This window comes from Monopterus albus, unplaced genomic scaffold (genome assembly GCF_001952655.1).
Source record: "Monopterus albus unplaced genomic scaffold, M_albus_1.0 scaffold7.1, whole genome shotgun sequence".
Taxonomy (NCBI): domain Eukaryota; kingdom Metazoa; phylum Chordata; class Actinopteri; order Synbranchiformes; family Synbranchidae; genus Monopterus; species Monopterus albus.
In genome coordinates, this window is record NW_018127887.1 from 4,385,527 (window position 1) to 4,403,942 (window position 18,416).

The following is an 18,416-nucleotide window of genomic DNA, read 5'->3' on the forward strand; positions in this document are numbered from 1 at the left end:
TCAAGGAAGAGGGAGGATTACTCGCATTTTCCTCTTTTGCCTTTTTAAGAGTAATTCTCACCTTCTCCAGCTGAGTAAATAAGGAGAGGAGAGCGTCATGCTTGTGTTTTATCTAAGGACGGAGCAGGAGATGAAGCCAGGAGAAAATGAAACCAACTCCACTTGGACATAGTTCATTTTATGAACTCTACTTCTACGTTATGTGCTGGGACATTTAATTCAAAAAGCCATTTCATCCATGTTTAGTGGTATTAAGACAGTGGGGAGAGAAGCTGCACATAAAGTCAAGGTAAAGTCCATAGAACTGGTTAAATATTCAACTGATATCAGGACTATTTTGGTCAATTAGACTCTTATCATATGGACAAAACACTGTCTTTTCTATCACATTTTTAGTTTCACATTTTCTGGCCTAAGCATCAGTATGTTATGGTAATTTGTATATAGTCAGTTTACTATAACTTCCAAGTGGTTGATGCCCTTGTAGATTTCTCTGTGGGGCCAAACTGCTTTGAAATAACTAAATGAGAAGTAAGTAAAGTAATAAAAGTCAATATGCATGACGCAACAGTTTCATTTTGTAGAGGGCATGCCATATAACAGTGCTTTATAGCTGCAATGATGAAAACAGATTTGTAGAAAATAAAGTTTTAACAATATTAAACAGAGCTGAAATAGTATGAACACAACTATAAAGGTTTTGGACACCATCACAAAATACTGAGTTGGAGCTCCTTCCCAAAGTTCTGAAAGAGTGAGAGAGAGGGGGACAGGGCAGAATGAGTCAAGATTGGCTGGAACAGATGAAGTAAAGTTTGAACTGACTCACATCAGCAGCAGAGTTGAAAATAAGAACACTGTCCCTGGTGATGGAATAGAAAACCTTTATTAAAATGATTTTTCATTATTATAGAAGTAGGAACAGTTGACAGACCACACAGGAGAGTCTCAATTTACAACATCATGACTTGCATCACTCTGTAGCTCAAACACCATTTAACTTATTACATTTTTATCTGATTTTTTGTACATGGCAGTAATTAAATCTTTTTTTCATTGTGGAGATTTTATCTGCTGCCTGCTTGAAAATACCAACAGAAAACCTTTAGAAAAGCAGTGACTGTTTCATTTTACTGTAGACGATTGTGTCGAGTGCCAATTCAGCACATGACGCCTGACTCATCCTCTCTGCTCTGAGTCACACCCTCCTTCCTCTGGTCCAGAACCTGTGCCTCTCTGCTGGTGCTGGCTCCTCTCTCCTGTGTCACCCCGCCACTTTACAGGAAGGAAGTTGGCCGAGGAGGCAGACATGGTGCTACTGAGGAGGAAGAAGGTGTTTGTATGTCAGTGGGTGTTTCTTTGTAAAGTCAAAGGCTGGGTGTAATGACAGTTTAGGAAAAAGAGGGCAAGAGGAGGGACATTATGTGGGACTGGAGTACTGCCAGACTGCTTCTCTGGTCCAACAATCCTTCATATATTAAAACAGATAAGAAAGAGAACTGATTAGACACTCACAGGTGGGTGACACAGGTCAACATTTGGACTCAAGGTAAAATGTGATAAAGTATGAGCCATTAAATATACATTTATTATACTTTATTAATCCCCATGGGGAAATTTCTTACTGATGGCAGCACTGTCAGATGCTGCGTGGCCATCAGGGGCAACTAGCGGTTCGTTGTCTTGCCCAAGCACACTTCCACATGTTGACTGTGGAGAACGGGAATCAAACCACCAACCTTCCAATTGGGAGCCAACCGCTCTACCTCCTGAACCACAGACACCCCTCTACTCTTCACCATTAATCCCCCCTCCTCATTTCCATATTCTGTTTTAGAGCTTAGGGGCCAACATCAAAGCAAAAATGACTGTAGCTAAGCTCATTATACAAATGAGCTTTGGGGCCTACTGAACACACTGTGTACTGCACATGTGAAAGATGATCCCAGAAGTTAAAAGGTAAACAGCTTTAATAAGGCGTAGTGTGTCTCTCACCGGTCACAGAGCTCCACTAGATGTAGTTTATGTCTCATCATCATGCAAAAAATGCCAGAGCTAAGATATCTTAGCAATCCCTATAGCAGCAACGTGACTGTAGGGGTGGCAGTGCTAGTCAATCACACTGGTCCAGACTAAAATTAAATTTTGTACAAACATTCATGGTGCTCAGTGAACGAATTGTAATTTCTTAGACAATTCTCAGATTTTGTTTTTTTCCATCTCCACCATTAGGTTTAGATTTTTGTTTTAGTTAAATGTCTACTGCATAACTAGTACCATCAGCAGACTGAAATATTTACTTATAATTCAAGTATCTCAACATTTGGCATTAAATTTGTAGTCTCCAGTTAAAGTATCAGCTGACTTTTGTGATCCCCGATGTTTCCACTAGCACAATAAAATTGATTTACATACATTCATCTCCCTCAGAAAGAATTTTAATAACTCTATTCATCCCTTTTCACATTGACTGATCCTATACTGATCTTTGCAAATACATGCAAAACGAATCACATCCCATCATCCTGAGCTGAACTATGTGCATTGTGCAAACATTAGCTTGCTAACACATGAAGCTAAAATTTGTGAATATTGTAAAAATCATACCTGCTAAAAAAGAGCATGCTATAATCATCGGTGTGAATATGTTTGCATGCTGACCTTAGCATTAAATTAAACTCATTACTGTGCCTCACAGAGCCTTTAGTGTAGCTCTGGACTATACTGTAGTTTTGTTAAAGTATAAACTGTCCACAAACTAACTACAAGTCTGTTGATGTTTTAACACAGCTGCTTTCATAATAAAGTATTACTACCAAGAAAAGTTGGCAGTTGATCACCATCCAGGCTGTAAAATTTTAAACTTTCATAATGACCTGTAAATTGCCAGTGCATCACATGGCATTGGCTCTGAGGAATTGGACTTCTGAAATGTGCAACAACTGATAAATGGATTCCCCCATGTCCAAACACATCAGTGTCACAGCAGTCAGTAACTGTGTATTATTTGCTCACTGTATAATGAATGCTCTCCTGTGGGAACACAACATCTGTTAGGGACATTGTTGGATATAACATTGTGACACATGCAGCCATTGCAGACAGGAAGCCGCAGCTGGCAAAGGAAATGGGCATCAGTGAACAGAAACAGGAAGGGCTCATAATGTCAACACAGAAACAAATACAGTGCACTTCATAGTTCATATCCAAGCTAAGTGGACAGCTCTTGATTAAACAAAGGGGGACTTTCAGTTTAAATTTCCAAATGAATCATAGTATAAATGTGAAAGGATTTATGGCAGAGTCTTCCCTGGTCATTTTGCTCCTCTTCAACTGTTCTCCTTTGGACTAATCTGGTTATGAATGGAAAAATTCTCAAACATGATACAGTAGGCTCTTGTTTCCCAAAGCTGTGTGCAGCTCAGCTGCTGCGAATGGGCCACAGAGTGCAAAGTAATTTGTCTCTCTCCAAATTCCGGTAAATTAAAGCAGAGCTGCTCAATTAACTTAACCAATTCAAATCATTTTAGCTCCTCATCTACTCCAATAAATAAGCTCAGGCACTGACTAAGAACAATCCCAAACAGAGATGTATTACAGCAGATTAGCAGTATATTTCTATTGTAGACTGATCTCAAAATCAGGCTGTTAGAGGTCATCAGTTCTTCCCAGTTGGACACATCAGAAAGGAAAATAGCTGCTTTAGTTATTTATATTGCAAATTTTAAATGTGCCATCCAAGAGAAATCATTACACAATTAACAGTACCTATTTTATAAACTGCACTCCCTTTGAGGGAGGCATGTTGAATAAGCCTAAAACAATAAATATAGAGCAATGGACTTAGTGTCTCTAACTCTGACTTTCATTTCAATGCCAACATATTCCCAACGTGACTGCTCACACGATTTAAATATGTTTATTGAAAACACAAAAACACTTTTGCACACAAGAAATAAAATAAATGGCACGTTTTTCTTCAACACAGCATGAAAAACCATCTGTAAAAACATTTCCTGGCTACTGTAAATACAAACCCACTAACACATTTTCTTTGATGAGACATGTTAATGCAGTATAATGGTTTAGATAATATTGTGGAAGCATGTGCTTTAAATGGACATAAAACTGTTCCATGTCCTGCAAGCTGATTATTTTATAAAAACAAACTACAGCTATTTTAATAAAGTGTAAACAGAGTTTAAAAAAAAAAGTAAAAAATAAATAAATATGAGACGCTACATCACCTTCACCTAAATCGCCGTAGCAGAGTAATAAAAGATGTTTTAAAATCCTCCAGGATGACAGACTGGCAGAAAGAGCACAGTATCAATATCTAAATGTCGCTATGAATGTCAATCCATGAAATCAGCTGGAACTGGTCCAATTATCTAGAGCAAAAGACAACAACAACAACAAAAACACTCGTAATTTACAGCTGAAGCAAAAAAAAAAAAATGAGCCAACACTGCTGAAACAGACAAGCTAGACAAAAACCAATAAATGGACCTTAAGATGAAACTGTTTTGTCTTCAACATTCAGGAATGTTAATCAAGCTGAAATACAAATTTTAAGGGCTCAATTTATGCGCTATTAACTTGTGATTGATATTTGTTACTGTTAACATTTTTTGACAAGAATCAAAAAATAAATCATTAGATGAAGCAATAATAAACAGCCATTAACTAATAACTATTAAAGACATTAAAACCCTTCATCCAAATAAAGCGACTCTCACCTGTCCAAACGGTTGACCACGTCTCTCACAGTGCTGATGAGACTCTCGTGTTCTTGCGGGTTACTGAGAATGACGCTATGGAGCTTCTTCATGTAGGAGTCAATAGTTTCAAGAGTGGGTGTCTCTCCACTGCCTGTTTGTTTTGCAAATCAAAGGTGTTCACAGGATAATACAAACATTTAAAGGTTCTATTTTATTAGCTGCCAAATATATCTTATCACTTTTTTTTTTTTTAACTGATTTTTCTCATATGACATGCTGTGCTGTTTATTTTTCACCACTGCCTGCTCACTGTACAAAAACATTTTGCCCAAACAGGCAAGTGGTGCTGGAATCACTGAAGATAAGATGGATGAGAGTGACAATGATCCAGGCACAGCAACAACTAATGATGGTTGTTTCTGCAAAAAACAAAGACCGCTAGACTGGGTCAAAGAGACCGGCTAGCCCCAGGCGCCAGGAGCAGCTTGATTCTGGCTTTTCACTCACAAATGTAGTTGAAATGTGTGTCCAATAATAATGTGCTCATCAAAACCATCAAGACTATAAGGGGCAAAATGGAAAAATAAACCCTACACATATGAAAATATACAAGAGTGAGCAGGTGCAAGGCCTGACATCGATCTAAAACTAACTGAACCTAACAGGAACTACAACTAGATAATCTCACATTATCTTAAAAGGTGAAAACTCCCTAAAAATGTGAGTGTTGGCAACAAGAGTTTAAGACTGAGTCACTTATTGTATGGACTTTATTGTTGTGCACGGTTAAGTGGGAGCCTCGGTGAATTAAGTGATACCCATCCAGTGTTGCTAGCTGTTCTCACCTGGCAGCGGTACACCAGAGAAATTGGAAGTGAGCGCCTGGCGCAGGGTCTCCAGGTGTTGGTGAAGAAGCCCGTTGCGGCCCCTCTCTTGCATCACGTCGCCTTCCAGCCTCTCTACTGCCCCTCGCATGCTCTCCACATGCTTCTGCAGCGCTGCGTTACGCTCCTCATACTCCATGTTGGTCTTACGCAGCTGCCGCATCTCAGCTTCACGTGCTGTTGCAGAATAAATAAAAAGAAATGGAAACAATGTGCAATCAGAGGAGAAGTTAAGAGAGCTGACACATCAGGACACAACAGCTGGGGGCATGAACAATTTTTAATTTGCTCAATGAGGTGTATTGCTTTTTGGTTTAGGGCATTGCTAAGTTTGGAGGACTGTGGAACTATTCTGGGACGATGGAGCACTATTTTATAAAACAAAATTCTCCTGAGGTAGCAGAGCAATATGTTTAGAAACACTTAGACAAATGGAGGTTTAAAAAGTCACAGAGCACCAAATCCAAAGTATTTCTCAACAAGACAGCTGGCTGTGTTCTCTCTCTCTTTACCTTTACTGTGGTTGAGAAACTCCTCTGTGAAGATTGGTATGTCAAATACAGTTCTGTCCTTCCCTTCTGCATCCTTCTGTTAACAGCCAGAGACACAGAAAAGGAAAGAGAAAGGGAAGAAGATAAGGTGAAGAGCGAAAACATTTGGCAATGCAAAATGACAGCGAGAGGTGGTCATTTATCTAACTGGGCTCTGGGGGGGGGTAATAGATTTCATACATGGCCACAGGGGAAATACAGTGATACAGTTTAAGAAATGAGGCAGTACAAGTAATTTCATCAACCATGCTGCTACGATATCGAAGGCTGTGAAATGTTTGCAATACATTTGTAATAAAAATGTGTTTCGCAATAGAAGCACAAGATTCAGTACAGGTTTCACTTGTAGATTCCCTATTCTGAAAGGAGGCATCATCCTTCCTAATTTTGTAATACAATTAAATTTATGCTGAATCCTGTATCCTTTGAAATCTAAAGGGGAAACACTTGTGTTCCCAGAGAAAAGATGATTCCTGTAAAGTCACCTTGGCTCTATCCTGTCAGAGGATGCTGAAAGACTTACAAAGGAAACCTCGTAATTACAAGCAGAACTTCATAAGAATGATTTACATACTTAGTAGAAGCCAAGTCTTTGGATCATACACAAAGAAGCAAAGCAAATTAACCCAGCTTTAGTGATGCAACAATAAGCACCTAATGTGTAGAGCAAGAGGGCAAAACACAACAGATCTTGGTTCCTGGGTGAGAAAACAGCAAAAATGACCCTTTATCAAGATTTGAGTAAGTGAAATTTGTTACATTTCAATCATTGTTATTGTGTCAAATTTTTTAAAATCAGAACCACATTTCATGTTTAACACATTTGCACAGATATGTTGAGAACACCGTCACCTGAACTAATCTTGTTGTTCTCATGCTTACAGAAGCTACTGTTATAAACCAGGCGAATCTATTTGTGTTTGCAGTGTCAGTTCTCTGCAGTGAGAACTTTGTGGCTGAAGGTTTAAAAAGACCATCATAAAATGCTGTACAGTTTACGTCACACATGTTAATGAAACAAAACCAAAAGAAACATAAGGCAAAGCAATAAATCATCTCTTCTTAGTTTCACTTTTTGCTTGTATCTAATTTCATTCATCTCTCCTAGTTAACACAATTCATGGTACTCGGACAACTGCTACTAAAGACAAATTCAAGGAAACACATTATTCTGAAGAGGCCTTGTGCTTTCCTTCTCTAGAACCATCGGTGTGAGTTGGTGCTGCAGATGGCTGCCTCGATTCTGTACCGGAAACAAATTCCTTACTTGGCCAAATAAAGTGATTATCATCTTATCATTATCAGAATGAAATCGTAAATAGAAGAGTGAGTATCACTCAGTAATGAGGACATTCATTTTTAAAGGAAAGTTAATGTGAGTGGGATAGGACAGGAAAAAGTGACTAACCTCATGAAGAGCCTCACTGGCTACCTGGTGCCCAACATCTGGAGAGGAAGGAAAGAGAGACAGCGGATGATTCATGATTCCCCCGGCACCATGTGGCTTTACCACATTGTGAACTGATTCAGTGAATAAAGGTAATTCAAAAAACCTCATCCCAGTGGTCTATATTGTGAATGAAACAAAATGAGAGAGAGCATCTACTTCAGTGGAGCACATTTCTCAAATTTAATTTTAATGTTCTACCAAATCAAAGCCTGGTTTATCCAAACATCCCCAGAACTATGAAGGATTGGATATGCTACTTCTAACTTTTTAAACATAAGACCTTAAGTAAGACCATCACCCTCTCACCCAGGCTTATAGAGAACTGGTAGAGAGCATCTCACCTCCCCTATGTCGCTTTCCCTTCTGCTTCTCCTGGACCTTCCTGGTGAAATGTTTGTAGGCCTCTGTCTTCTGGTACTTCTCTAGCTCCCGCATATAGCGCTCCTTATCTCGCTCTGCCTCATCCAAGTATCGCTGCAGAGATGACAAAGAAAGGTGAGAAGAGCTAACAAGGCTCAGCCAAAAAAGGAGGAAATAAGATTTGGCAAGACAGGCTGAGGTGGGTGAGATGGCACGATGAATAAGAGTAATTATTCCTAAGCAGAACTGATTCCTTTTGATAGACAAAAATCTGTCATTTTCAATATTAATGACCTATATTCACAGAAAATGCATTTTGTAACATAATTGACTTAGGAATAAGGTAAAAAGCTAATAAATCCATTTTCATGCAGACCTTGTCTCAGGATAGAGGGAAATCTAACTCAGCTGTGAACTCTGTGTAAAACACCAGCATGGTACAAATCAGCAGCAATGCTATCTGGGGTCTTACCCACCTTTGAATATAAATATAAAACATTTTCAGACTTCTAAAACCTTCCTAGAAAGAAAGTCCAAAAAAACTGCAAATTCAAGCTGTGCACAATATCAGCATTTTAGCAGCTATGCACAAGACATTTTGCAGTCTGACAGCACAGGATGTCAAATAGCTACCAAACACTGTCAGTGTCCTGTCAGCTTCAAAACACTGACACCACTGGCTCTATAGACTTTTGTTCCTACATTGTTTCTGTGCACATGGAAAAATTAAATGAAAGTCTCTGCTGGTTTGAGAGGGTAGGGACAGTCTGAAGTGTTGGCATGCGGTAGATGAATCTTTCAGTTCAGTCCTTTGGGGCATGGCTGGTTCAATTACTGAAAGCCAACACTAATGACAATTAAAAAACCATCCTGTTAATGAAAAATGTTAATAGAATTTGCTGCTCGTCTCTCATGACTCTGGTCTGTTTATGTTTTACTGCACTAATCTGTATGAATACTTTCAGACTCTGAAGAGTTCTGTAGGTATTCTCACAAAGAGTACCATAAAAGCAAAACTTTTACACACCTTTCCTCACAGTTGTATGCGCCATGTGTAATCTTGTCTGGAACTTGTTTACTGACCTGCTTCTCCTCAGGGGGCAGCTTGCTCCATTCGTTGCCCAGCATCCTCGTAATCTCTGGAAAGGGCACATCTGGACGCTCTGCCCGTAGCTGCTCCCGTCTGTCATTCATGAAGCGAACATAGCCTGTTAAAGGGGCCTTAGGTGCATTGCTGTCCTTCATTGGCTTTTTCCTCTTCCTGCCCTTAGTCCAGCTGCCACGCCGGAGCTTCTGCAAAGATAACAAAAACATACCTTTTGAAGGCTCAGGTAGCAATCCTCCCAAGACATCCACTGGCAGGACATTCTTGGAATTTAAATGGGGAAAAATTACAAGATGCATCATTTGATATCTGTGTGCTCCATTTTTACCTCATCACCATTTCTCTGGCTGTTGTCAGTATTTGCTGCAGGAGAGCCTGTCTGCTCCTCCATGACTTCTGTGACTACAGGACAAATCTGAGAAAAAAAGAAAAACAAAACAACAATGGGAGCTGTTATGGTAGAATAGCTTATACTGCAGTAGTACACTACTGGCTATTGTCTCAATCTGCTCATTTCCTTTACGAGATTTACATTTGTTCTGGAAAGGCCAGTGATTAGTTGGTAAAGCGTTTTCCACCTGGAGTAGCACAAAATGGGGACACATTGCTGCATGATTACGATGGACTAAGCATTTTGAGACAGGGTTGGACTGAGGCTTGGGGGCATTGTCACCAGGGATGATGCCCAGCCAGGAAACAGAGAGTATGTCATTCCTTCTACGGCTGTATCGCCTCTTCGTCCAAACTCCTCCCAGCCTTGGCTCCAAACCTCCTCTTGGCGTGCCACATTTCATCTAATACCAGTGTCTTGCTGTCATCTATCATTATTGAACAAGTGAATGAAACACACACATATCACCTTCACTTTTTGGATGCTAATGTAGCCTATTTTAAATAGGAATAAGCAATGTTAAGGCACTGCCTTGTTAAGAGAATGCCTACAGGCTGAAAAGCTTTGGGGGAAAAACACTGTTTGGCAACTGAACCTGTGGTAGTTTTAAAAAGATTATGTGGTCCAAACACCAGTCTGTTTAACAGTGTTTAAAAAAATTTCTTGACTCAAAACTATTTCTTTTTTTGTCTTAAAACCACTTAAAACTTTAGGTCATTTAAGATGAAAAAAAAAAACTAAATAACTGGCAGTGAACCAAACTAAACAGTAAGCTGAGTCAGTGTACGTATGGGCAAACAGCTCACTTTGAACTCTGAAAACAGGAACAATATCATCGTGCTTTAACCTTTGACCTCATCCAAGTCATTATGTGGGAAGCAAGCCTCTGTATCCTGGATGTGGTTTCTACCCCTCTCCCACTAAACTGTGGGAAAAGTCAAAGAAAAAGAAATTAGCCAGTCTACCACAAAAAAAGGTCCTTCTGGGAAAAGAAGACAGGAAAATTTCCCCTACGGCAGCCAGTTAACGTAAGCAGGGATTTTCATTCGATCATGTCTGTGATGTCTGGAGTTACTGTCTGGTGACAGCTTTGAATCCTTTCATCACAGATCCTGCCAAACATGATGAGCTGCCATGTGTCAGCTATTCTGTGCAGCATATGAGAGCAAACCCAACACTAATTTCTACTTTTAGGACTTGTAAGACGTTGAGGCTTTACAAGAAAACTCAAAAACTGTTTAAAAAAGAACAAAGAGCATAAAATGGTCATCCCCAGTGTTATAGTTCTGTGCTTTCACTCTAAGGCTATGCTGCAGTGCCCTCTGCTGAAAGTGAGCACACAATACATGGTTCACTAATAAAACGCATGGAGTTATACCTGGACAGACTAATATACTGTCATATTTCTCCCTTAAGTTTTTATATGGTGTGTTTACACATCTTTTTGAAACTCCTAGAGCAGCACTCTGTACAGATATATAAATGGTAACTATATGATTAAGCTACCGTTACTGTATTGTTGTAAATTATTAGGATATTCCAAATTATAAATCCTAGAATAGGCTAACCACATTACAAGTGACCCAAGGCCACAATCTCCCTGTATTTCACAACCCAAATAAATACCTTGCTAGAACAACTTAGCACAACAGGTACTTGTGTTAGCATTTAGCGCTCTCGGTTGTTTATAGAGCGTCTAAAGTGCATTACGTTAACACTCGTCTACGAGTGTTGGCTAAAGTTAATGTTATCAAGCACTATAGCCTATATGATCGAATATCGTAACAATGGCAAGTGAGTAGTCTGAATCGTATCTAAATTAGCTTTTTATGTTAAACTGAAATATTGACGAAGCACATTCAATCCATATGGCCAGTCGGCATACCGCGAGGTTAATGTTACAGTCAATTGATGTTAGTAAGCGAATGTGTTGATAACTTAGCTACATAAGCTAACGTAAACCTTAACAGCTGCAATAAAAGAAGTGGTCTTCAACACTGCTGCAGTAACGTTACAACTATATATCTGATATTCATGACGACTAAGGTTAACCTTAAAAATCAGAGACGCGTTGAAATAATCATTATCAGAATCAAACACTAGAATATTAACGTTAGACTACTGAGCTAATAACTAACGTTAGCTGTGATGCTAGCTAGCGTTAGCAACCTGCTAGGTAAGAGACTGCTAGCTAACGTTCTGCTTTAGCTAAGCTAGCTCATCAAGGTGCGATTTAAAACATCAATTAATAAAACATTAAATATAAATTAATAAAACCATCAGATAGAAATGAACCTTACAACATGTATTCCTTAGCTGTATCTGTCCAAATAACTATCCCAATCAAACCAATACAAAAGCTATGCCATAGAATGAAAACACATAGAAAATGTTTAAGGTTGTCGTCTTCTTCTTCATTTTTTTTTTTTTTTTTTTGCTGTTAGAAAATGATGCAATGTCGCCCAGCAAAAACTGTTATCTCTGTCTCTATGTTTTAGTAACGTTATTTTATCGGAGTGCTGGTGCTTTTTAGATGTAAGGATAGCGATGAGCTAAATTTGATCAAAAATATTAAATAAAAAACCCCGATATGTGTAATATATATAAAATTTGGTCTATTGATTGTTAGACTACTCTAATTCAACCCATATAATACCTAACGTTACACAGAAAAAACAGCAATATTATAAAGCAAGTTCTCTATGAAGTCCTTACAAACATCAACGGAAATCAACACATAAAAAGGACGACATCTATATTGTAGAGTTCTACAAATTGTAATTCTGTGCTTCCATCGTTATCGGTTTTCTTCGTGTACTTATTCCCGGACAGATAAATGTCTTTTAGGGTGTTGCTTCCCCCTAATGTAATATGTTGGTATTGCACTTATGTTGAAAATTTTCAGGTAACTTCCTTGAGGAATTTCAATTTTTTTATTCAGAGATAGAAGTCTGGCAAAAATCAGGACTTCTAAGCATTATTCAGTGGATGAGATGACGTCTTTGATCTGATTTGGATTACTGTAGGTAACTCAGGCTAAATTAGTCCATGAATATGGCTGGGAAATATTTATGCTTTTTATTGTTAAAGTAATCCTTAATAACTGTATAGCAGTTGCAACTTGTAATGAAGCCACCACCTCTTACTTCAGTGTCCTCTCCTCTCTGTGTAACTGAGAGTGTATTTAGCACTGTCACACTCAGTTATGGTGACACAGTCCACCACCACTAATAGTTTCAGTGCTAGCAGCCAGTCTTTGAACAATCATATTGCACTGAGCACCCCCTACAATCATAAATAATTTGATTCGTTTGAGAAAAAAACACAGACTCTGCATTACTGCTTGTTGTTGAAACCAAGCATTTCAGTACAGCTTTCTCTCTGGGTGTGACTATAGCCTGTCCAAACAAAAAATGCTGTAACACATTACTATCCTCCTGTAAACAAAAAGCACAGGATTAGTAATGAAATTCCCAACCCAGAAAAACATCCTTAACTTGACAAATAGAGAATGAGAGAAGACTAATACTCTAAATCCAAATTAACAGATCTCAAATCAACACCCAGGCGGGAGTAACCTTACTGTAGCTGCCATTTAATTGAAACTTTGATTGCAATCTCATCACAATTATCTACAGTTAATCCAGCCCAATTCCCAGGCTTATTAAACACAGGCTGGATACAGCCAGCCGCTGTTATAATAATATAGTCACAAGCAAAATAAAGTAGTTTATCTCCAGATGCTTCTCAAAATTGTCCATATTTTATAAATAATCTAATCAGTTGGGGTTCGAGCCCCGGCCAACCTGGGGCCTTTCTGTGCGGAGTTTGCATGTTCTCCCCGTGCTTGCGTGGGTTCTCTCCGGGTGCTCCGGCTTCCTCCCACAGTCCAAAGACCTGCAGCATAGGTTGATTGGTGTCTCTAAATTGCCCGTAGGAGTGCTTGTATGTGTGAGTGGTTGTTCGTCTGTGTGTTGGCCCTGCGATGGGCTGGTGACCTGCACAGGGTGTACCCCGCCTTTCGCCCGCAGATGGCTGGGATTGGCTCCAGCCCCCCGTGACCCCGTTTGGGACTAAGCGGTTTGGAAAATGGATGGATGGATCTAATCAGTTGCTGGGGACATAAGAATTTATATCCAAAGATTCTTTTTTAAAAAGTGCCAAGAAATAGTAAACATCTCAGTATAAACACACCAGATGGGAGGATGCTCAACCCCAATAATTGTTACATTCAGTTTTCTCTGTTTACTAGTTGTTTGTTTTGTTTTTTTTTAATAAAATATATCTTACAACCTTGCCTGAAATGAAAGCTTATAGATGCAGTTTTTTCTTAGATTGTATACAAGGCAGTATATTGTCCCATGGGGTTTTGCTAACAAATACAATAAAAGGTTCACAAATTAGCTCTGATAATTTTTAGTTGAGCTGAACAGAAAAAAAGCATCTACCAATAATATGGTAATCTCTACTAGCAGACATATTTTAGCTTTCCGAGAGTCATGAATTAATAAGCAGGACCACTGCCTGTGGAATCCTGTTTGTCACTAATTGGCCAACTTGGTACACAGAAAAAAAGGCCAACTGTTCAACTCCCAGCAGTAGCATGTCTGGCTTGGTTTTTACCTTTTTTAAAAAAAATTATTTTAGCTATTCAGCATCAGAGGTCACTGCACTGTGTGCAGTGGCACAGGAGACAAAACTTAGGAAGCAGGTAGCCAAGTTCAATCAGCTATGAAATGGAGACTCTTTAGATCCCAGCAGGTCTGCAGGGCACAGCATCCAGCTGTCCTCTCTACCGCTACCCGCCTGTCATGCCTCATTGAATTGGCTGATCTCAGCCTGAGAGGTTCAGTGCAGAAGAACGCTTTCTAGCCACTAGCCTTCTGTAGGTTGGTCATATGTCCTTGACAGTCAGCCTGTGTGGCCCTCCATATGCCTCAAGATATCAAGAGTGATAATGTTACATGACATGCCAGTGTGGTGATGGTCACATGATGCCTCTGAGCAATTAGGTGTGATTTACCACTGTATGAACTGATAATGTGAATATCATTATTTTATATGTGGAATTATGATAATGTACCAATCCCTAAAGCACCTAGAATAATATTCTCTTAGTATTACAAGTATGTCAACATATGCCAAGTATTGTATTCATCAGTTTAGTTAATGACCTCACCAGCATAACTGGTTATGCTTCAGTATGTGATGGTGAATATGGCAGGATAATGGCAGCTCAAGTGCCTCTTGCCTTTCATGCACCAACAGAAAGCACGGCTGTGAGCTTTGCTAATACCACAGAGAACAAGAGCTCAAAGGGTGAAAGGACTGTTGCATCATCTTGTTGCTATGCAATTGTCTAATTAGTAGCCAACCTGAAGAATCAACCGAGTGTGATGTTGAAAATAAGAATGAGATGCATGGATGGATGTGGGTACATCTTGTCCTCATCGAGGGAACGCAGCGTGGAGAGTTTAATCATCTTTTCCAAAAGCTGTGGCTGGAGCACGGATGGGCAGCCATGTGCAGCAGAGGGCAAAGTTTTCAGGATTTCATACCAATCAAACACTAGGTGATTTCAGTGATTAGTACCTCCTCCCCGGTTGAAGCTAATCAGTGAAACTACCTGGAAAAAGGCTTGAATACCTTGAAAAAAGTATCTTATGTAATCACAAACACAATAGGCAAAGCTAAATGATCTCAAAACTGTCATTATCATCATCCCCCTGGTCCCATTTCATCAGAACAGTTTTATCCCTCTTTCAGCTCATGTAGTCTGGCCTTCATGAGCAAATGTCAAAAAAGGTTTACTTTCTTCCGGTTTTCATAACTTATGCTGACATTTGAGGCTAATTCTTTTACCTGTAATTGGAAGATTATTAAAGGATACAGAGCTAGATGCAATGAGATAATCAAGACAATACAATGATGGGTTCTACATTTAATAGGCATTTTAATATTTCAATTTTAATAATTTAAAAAGGTACTTCTATAGGAACAGTTCATCATTTTAGGAAAAACACACCAAATTCTACCTAAAAAGACAATCTGTCTTTTTTAAAATGAGTTTATGTATGAGGAAAAAGCAGTTTCCAGTCTTATGCTAAACTATGCTGATCACTTCCCGACTGCAGCTCTGAAGTTAACGCATAAACGTGAGTGATAACAATCCTCTCATCTCTAGTGAAATGTTGAGCTATAAGCTTTTAATGATGGTTTTGAATACCAGGTAAGTCAACATATTTGACTTTTCATGCTACTGCCTCAGATCTTTCACTTTCATAAGGCCTTTCAGCAGCTCCTGGAGGACCTGGTGTGACATTGTACAGAAACATTTAGACACAAACCGCTTTACTTTCAAAAACAAGTTTCATACCAGTGTGTGCTCTTAGGAATGAACATGAGTGGCTGGATTAAAACAGGCTTGAAGCAGAGATGAGTGTGCAGACCAACTTAGTGTCTATTATCACCCAAAAAACATGGGAAGACATAAACAAAAAGACAAATTAGAACAAATTCATCCCCCCTTATTTGGGCGCCTCCCAAAACCTTAAAATGGTGTCCAGGTGCCCCATGGACCCTTGAGGCTTGAACACCCTGGAGACCAGTGATGGCAAAATGAAGCTTAATTTGCCTGTCAAAGCTTAATAGTTCCACCAAAAGATTAATCTCAGCCTTGTGTAGGAGTTCTTTATTCATTATTACTAATGGACTAATGGACACATTTTTTTTACTGAACAGACCCTGACATGCCACAAGTTTCATGCTGCACAACACAATTTTTGTGGACATGGAATAATGTTGCAGTCTTCACTGACAGTTGTCAAATGCACAGGATGCTGACAGGCCTTTACTCATTCCACTCAGACGGCAAAACGAATCATTCACATGACTGTGTCAAAAAGAAGCCTCGTTAGTCATTATTCACATGACAAATAGGCAGTGTTAGGGAGTAACTAACTATATGTAACTAGTTACTGTAATTAAATTATGAAATAAATGTAACAGTAATCACTTAGTTACTGAGAAAAGAATTCTAATTTAATTACAGTTACTAATCAAAATATTGGTGATTACAATCTGAATCTATTCTTTTGGGTAAAAGCTTAATATTCATTATGTTGCTTTGCATCTTTTTTACCATATTTCTGGACACTGTGGGTCTGTGGGTAAGATGGTTTACAAAGAGCTTTCTCTACATCTATATAGGCTCCAGTCATTTGGCAACATGCATTAAATTTGTTGTTGAATGTTGTTGTGGTGGCACAGCGGCACAGTGGAGTTTGCATGCTCTCCCTGTGCCTACGTGGGTTCTCTCCGGCATCCTCCCACGGTCCAGAGATATGCAGCTTAGGTTGATTAGTGACTCTAAATTGCCCATAGGACTGAGTGTGAGTGGTTGTTTGTCAACATGTCAGCCCTGTGATAGACTGGCGACCTGTCCAGAGTAGACCCCGCCTCTCGCCCAGTGTCAGCTGGGATTGGCTCCAGACCCCAGTGACCCTATTGAGGAATAAGTGGTATAGATGATGGATGGATGGATGTTGTTTTTGTTTGCCTTTGCACCATCTCTGATCTGTCAATCAAATCAACACACGCTGCTCTAAGCAACATGAATCTAGCACACCTGGCTGTGACCAGCTGACAACGCCACCGCAGGTGGTCGTGTTGTCAGACAAGAACACTATCCTGTGCTAGAAATTCAATGGCATTCTCTTTCTGAAAGCAGACAAGGGTTTTGCTTGGTTCCTGTTCAGTAAGCTACATGTTTCAGTAGTAAAGTAGCTCAAGGGATGTTGAAGACCCTTTAATAAAAGTTTGACAGTAATACATGTCGAGTACAGTTGTGAGGTTTATGTTGCCTGGTATAAATGCATGTTAGGACTTTTCAGCTTTATTGTCCAGTTTAAAACATAGTTTTAGAAAAGTAATTACAATTATGAAATTAGTTTTCACTATACTGATCTTACACAGAATTCTATCACTGCATTGATCTTACATAAAATCATTTTAGCAAAATATTTCCTGCAGGCCTAACCAAGTCTGCCAAATTAATATGAGTTTCTTTGCACAGGGAAGGCATTCATCAGTACCAGCTGAGACACATCTATCAAGAAAGCACACAAACATTAAAAATATCAATCAGTAAAATAGATTCAGCCTCTGTTTGTGCAATTATTTCTTAAGCAATTACCTGGGTGCAAATGTAAGCATCGTGTAGTTAGTCATTTAAATAGAAGTAATGAAGAGGACCTTCATAACTTCTATTAGGCTAATCATTTCCTTTACTGTGGGTTTTTCACCTACCTGTTGTTATTGAACTTATATTGTTCTTAATGATTGAAATGTATAATGAATATATGAATAAAGTAAATATAATTAGTATTCTGTCAAAATAAAAATCTAAAAATGATCAGTGTTGAATTACCTGACAGTCTGATGATTAATACAGAAATTTCGGCACAGTTACAAAATGCTTAGTCACTAAATTGACTTTAAAGACATGTATATTTGTGGTAGCGCATACAGTATGCACACAAAAACACACAATCCAAGTAGATTAAACAAACCACATAAAACCTTTAATGTGAATCAACCTGGATTTCAAATAATGGCTTGAAAGCAACTAGACTGCCCTTTGCAAATGGGAGAGTTGGTGACAAAGGATAATAATTTGATGTATGATGCTTATAGTAAGCTTTAAAAACCTTATCTAGATTCATACACAGTGACAGCGCTTCTCCACAACCATGTCATAAGGTAATCAATAAGTAAGAAAACCTCACTGAATGAGCCATGAGCTGACAGCGGTGAGGTATGATGAATACATTCTATTCAACCACATAATGTAATGACCTTGTGGAGCATGGTCAGGAGCCTTATTCAGAAGGTTTCTGCAACATTTAATTTAACACTTTACAATGGACTGGACAAAAAATAACTAATGTACAAAA

General features: G+C 38.9%; 1 protein-coding gene across 8 annotated transcripts; it reads right to left on the reverse strand.

Moving 5' to 3' along the window:
- Positions 1-879: 879 nt before the first annotated feature.
- On the reverse strand, positions 880-11,865 carry hmg20a (high mobility group 20A). 8 transcript variants are annotated; one of them, XM_020624862.1, is made up of 10 exons: positions 11,763-11,863; positions 10,310-10,387; positions 9,400-9,486; positions 9,050-9,259; positions 7,948-8,080; positions 7,565-7,602; positions 6,118-6,193; positions 5,567-5,782; positions 4,740-4,872; positions 881-1,318 (listed from the first exon to the last, which is right to left on the reverse strand). In XM_020624862.1, exons 2-10 carry the CDS (start codon positions 10,328-10,330, stop codon positions 1,180-1,182), a joined length of 1,053 nt encoding a protein of 350 aa, XP_020480518.1. In that variant the 5' UTR covers positions 10,331-10,387; positions 11,763-11,863; the 3' UTR covers positions 881-1,179. The 8 variants fall into 8 exon arrangements, with proteins under 8 accessions (XP_020480500.1, XP_020480518.1, XP_020480492.1 ...); XM_020624836.1 differs by lacking the exon at positions 11,763-11,863 and adding an exon at positions 9,604-9,889 and having other exon boundaries at positions 10,269-10,327; XM_020624844.1 differs by lacking the exon at positions 11,763-11,863 and having other exon boundaries at positions 880-1,315.
- Positions 11,866-18,416: the final 6,551 nt, after the last annotated feature.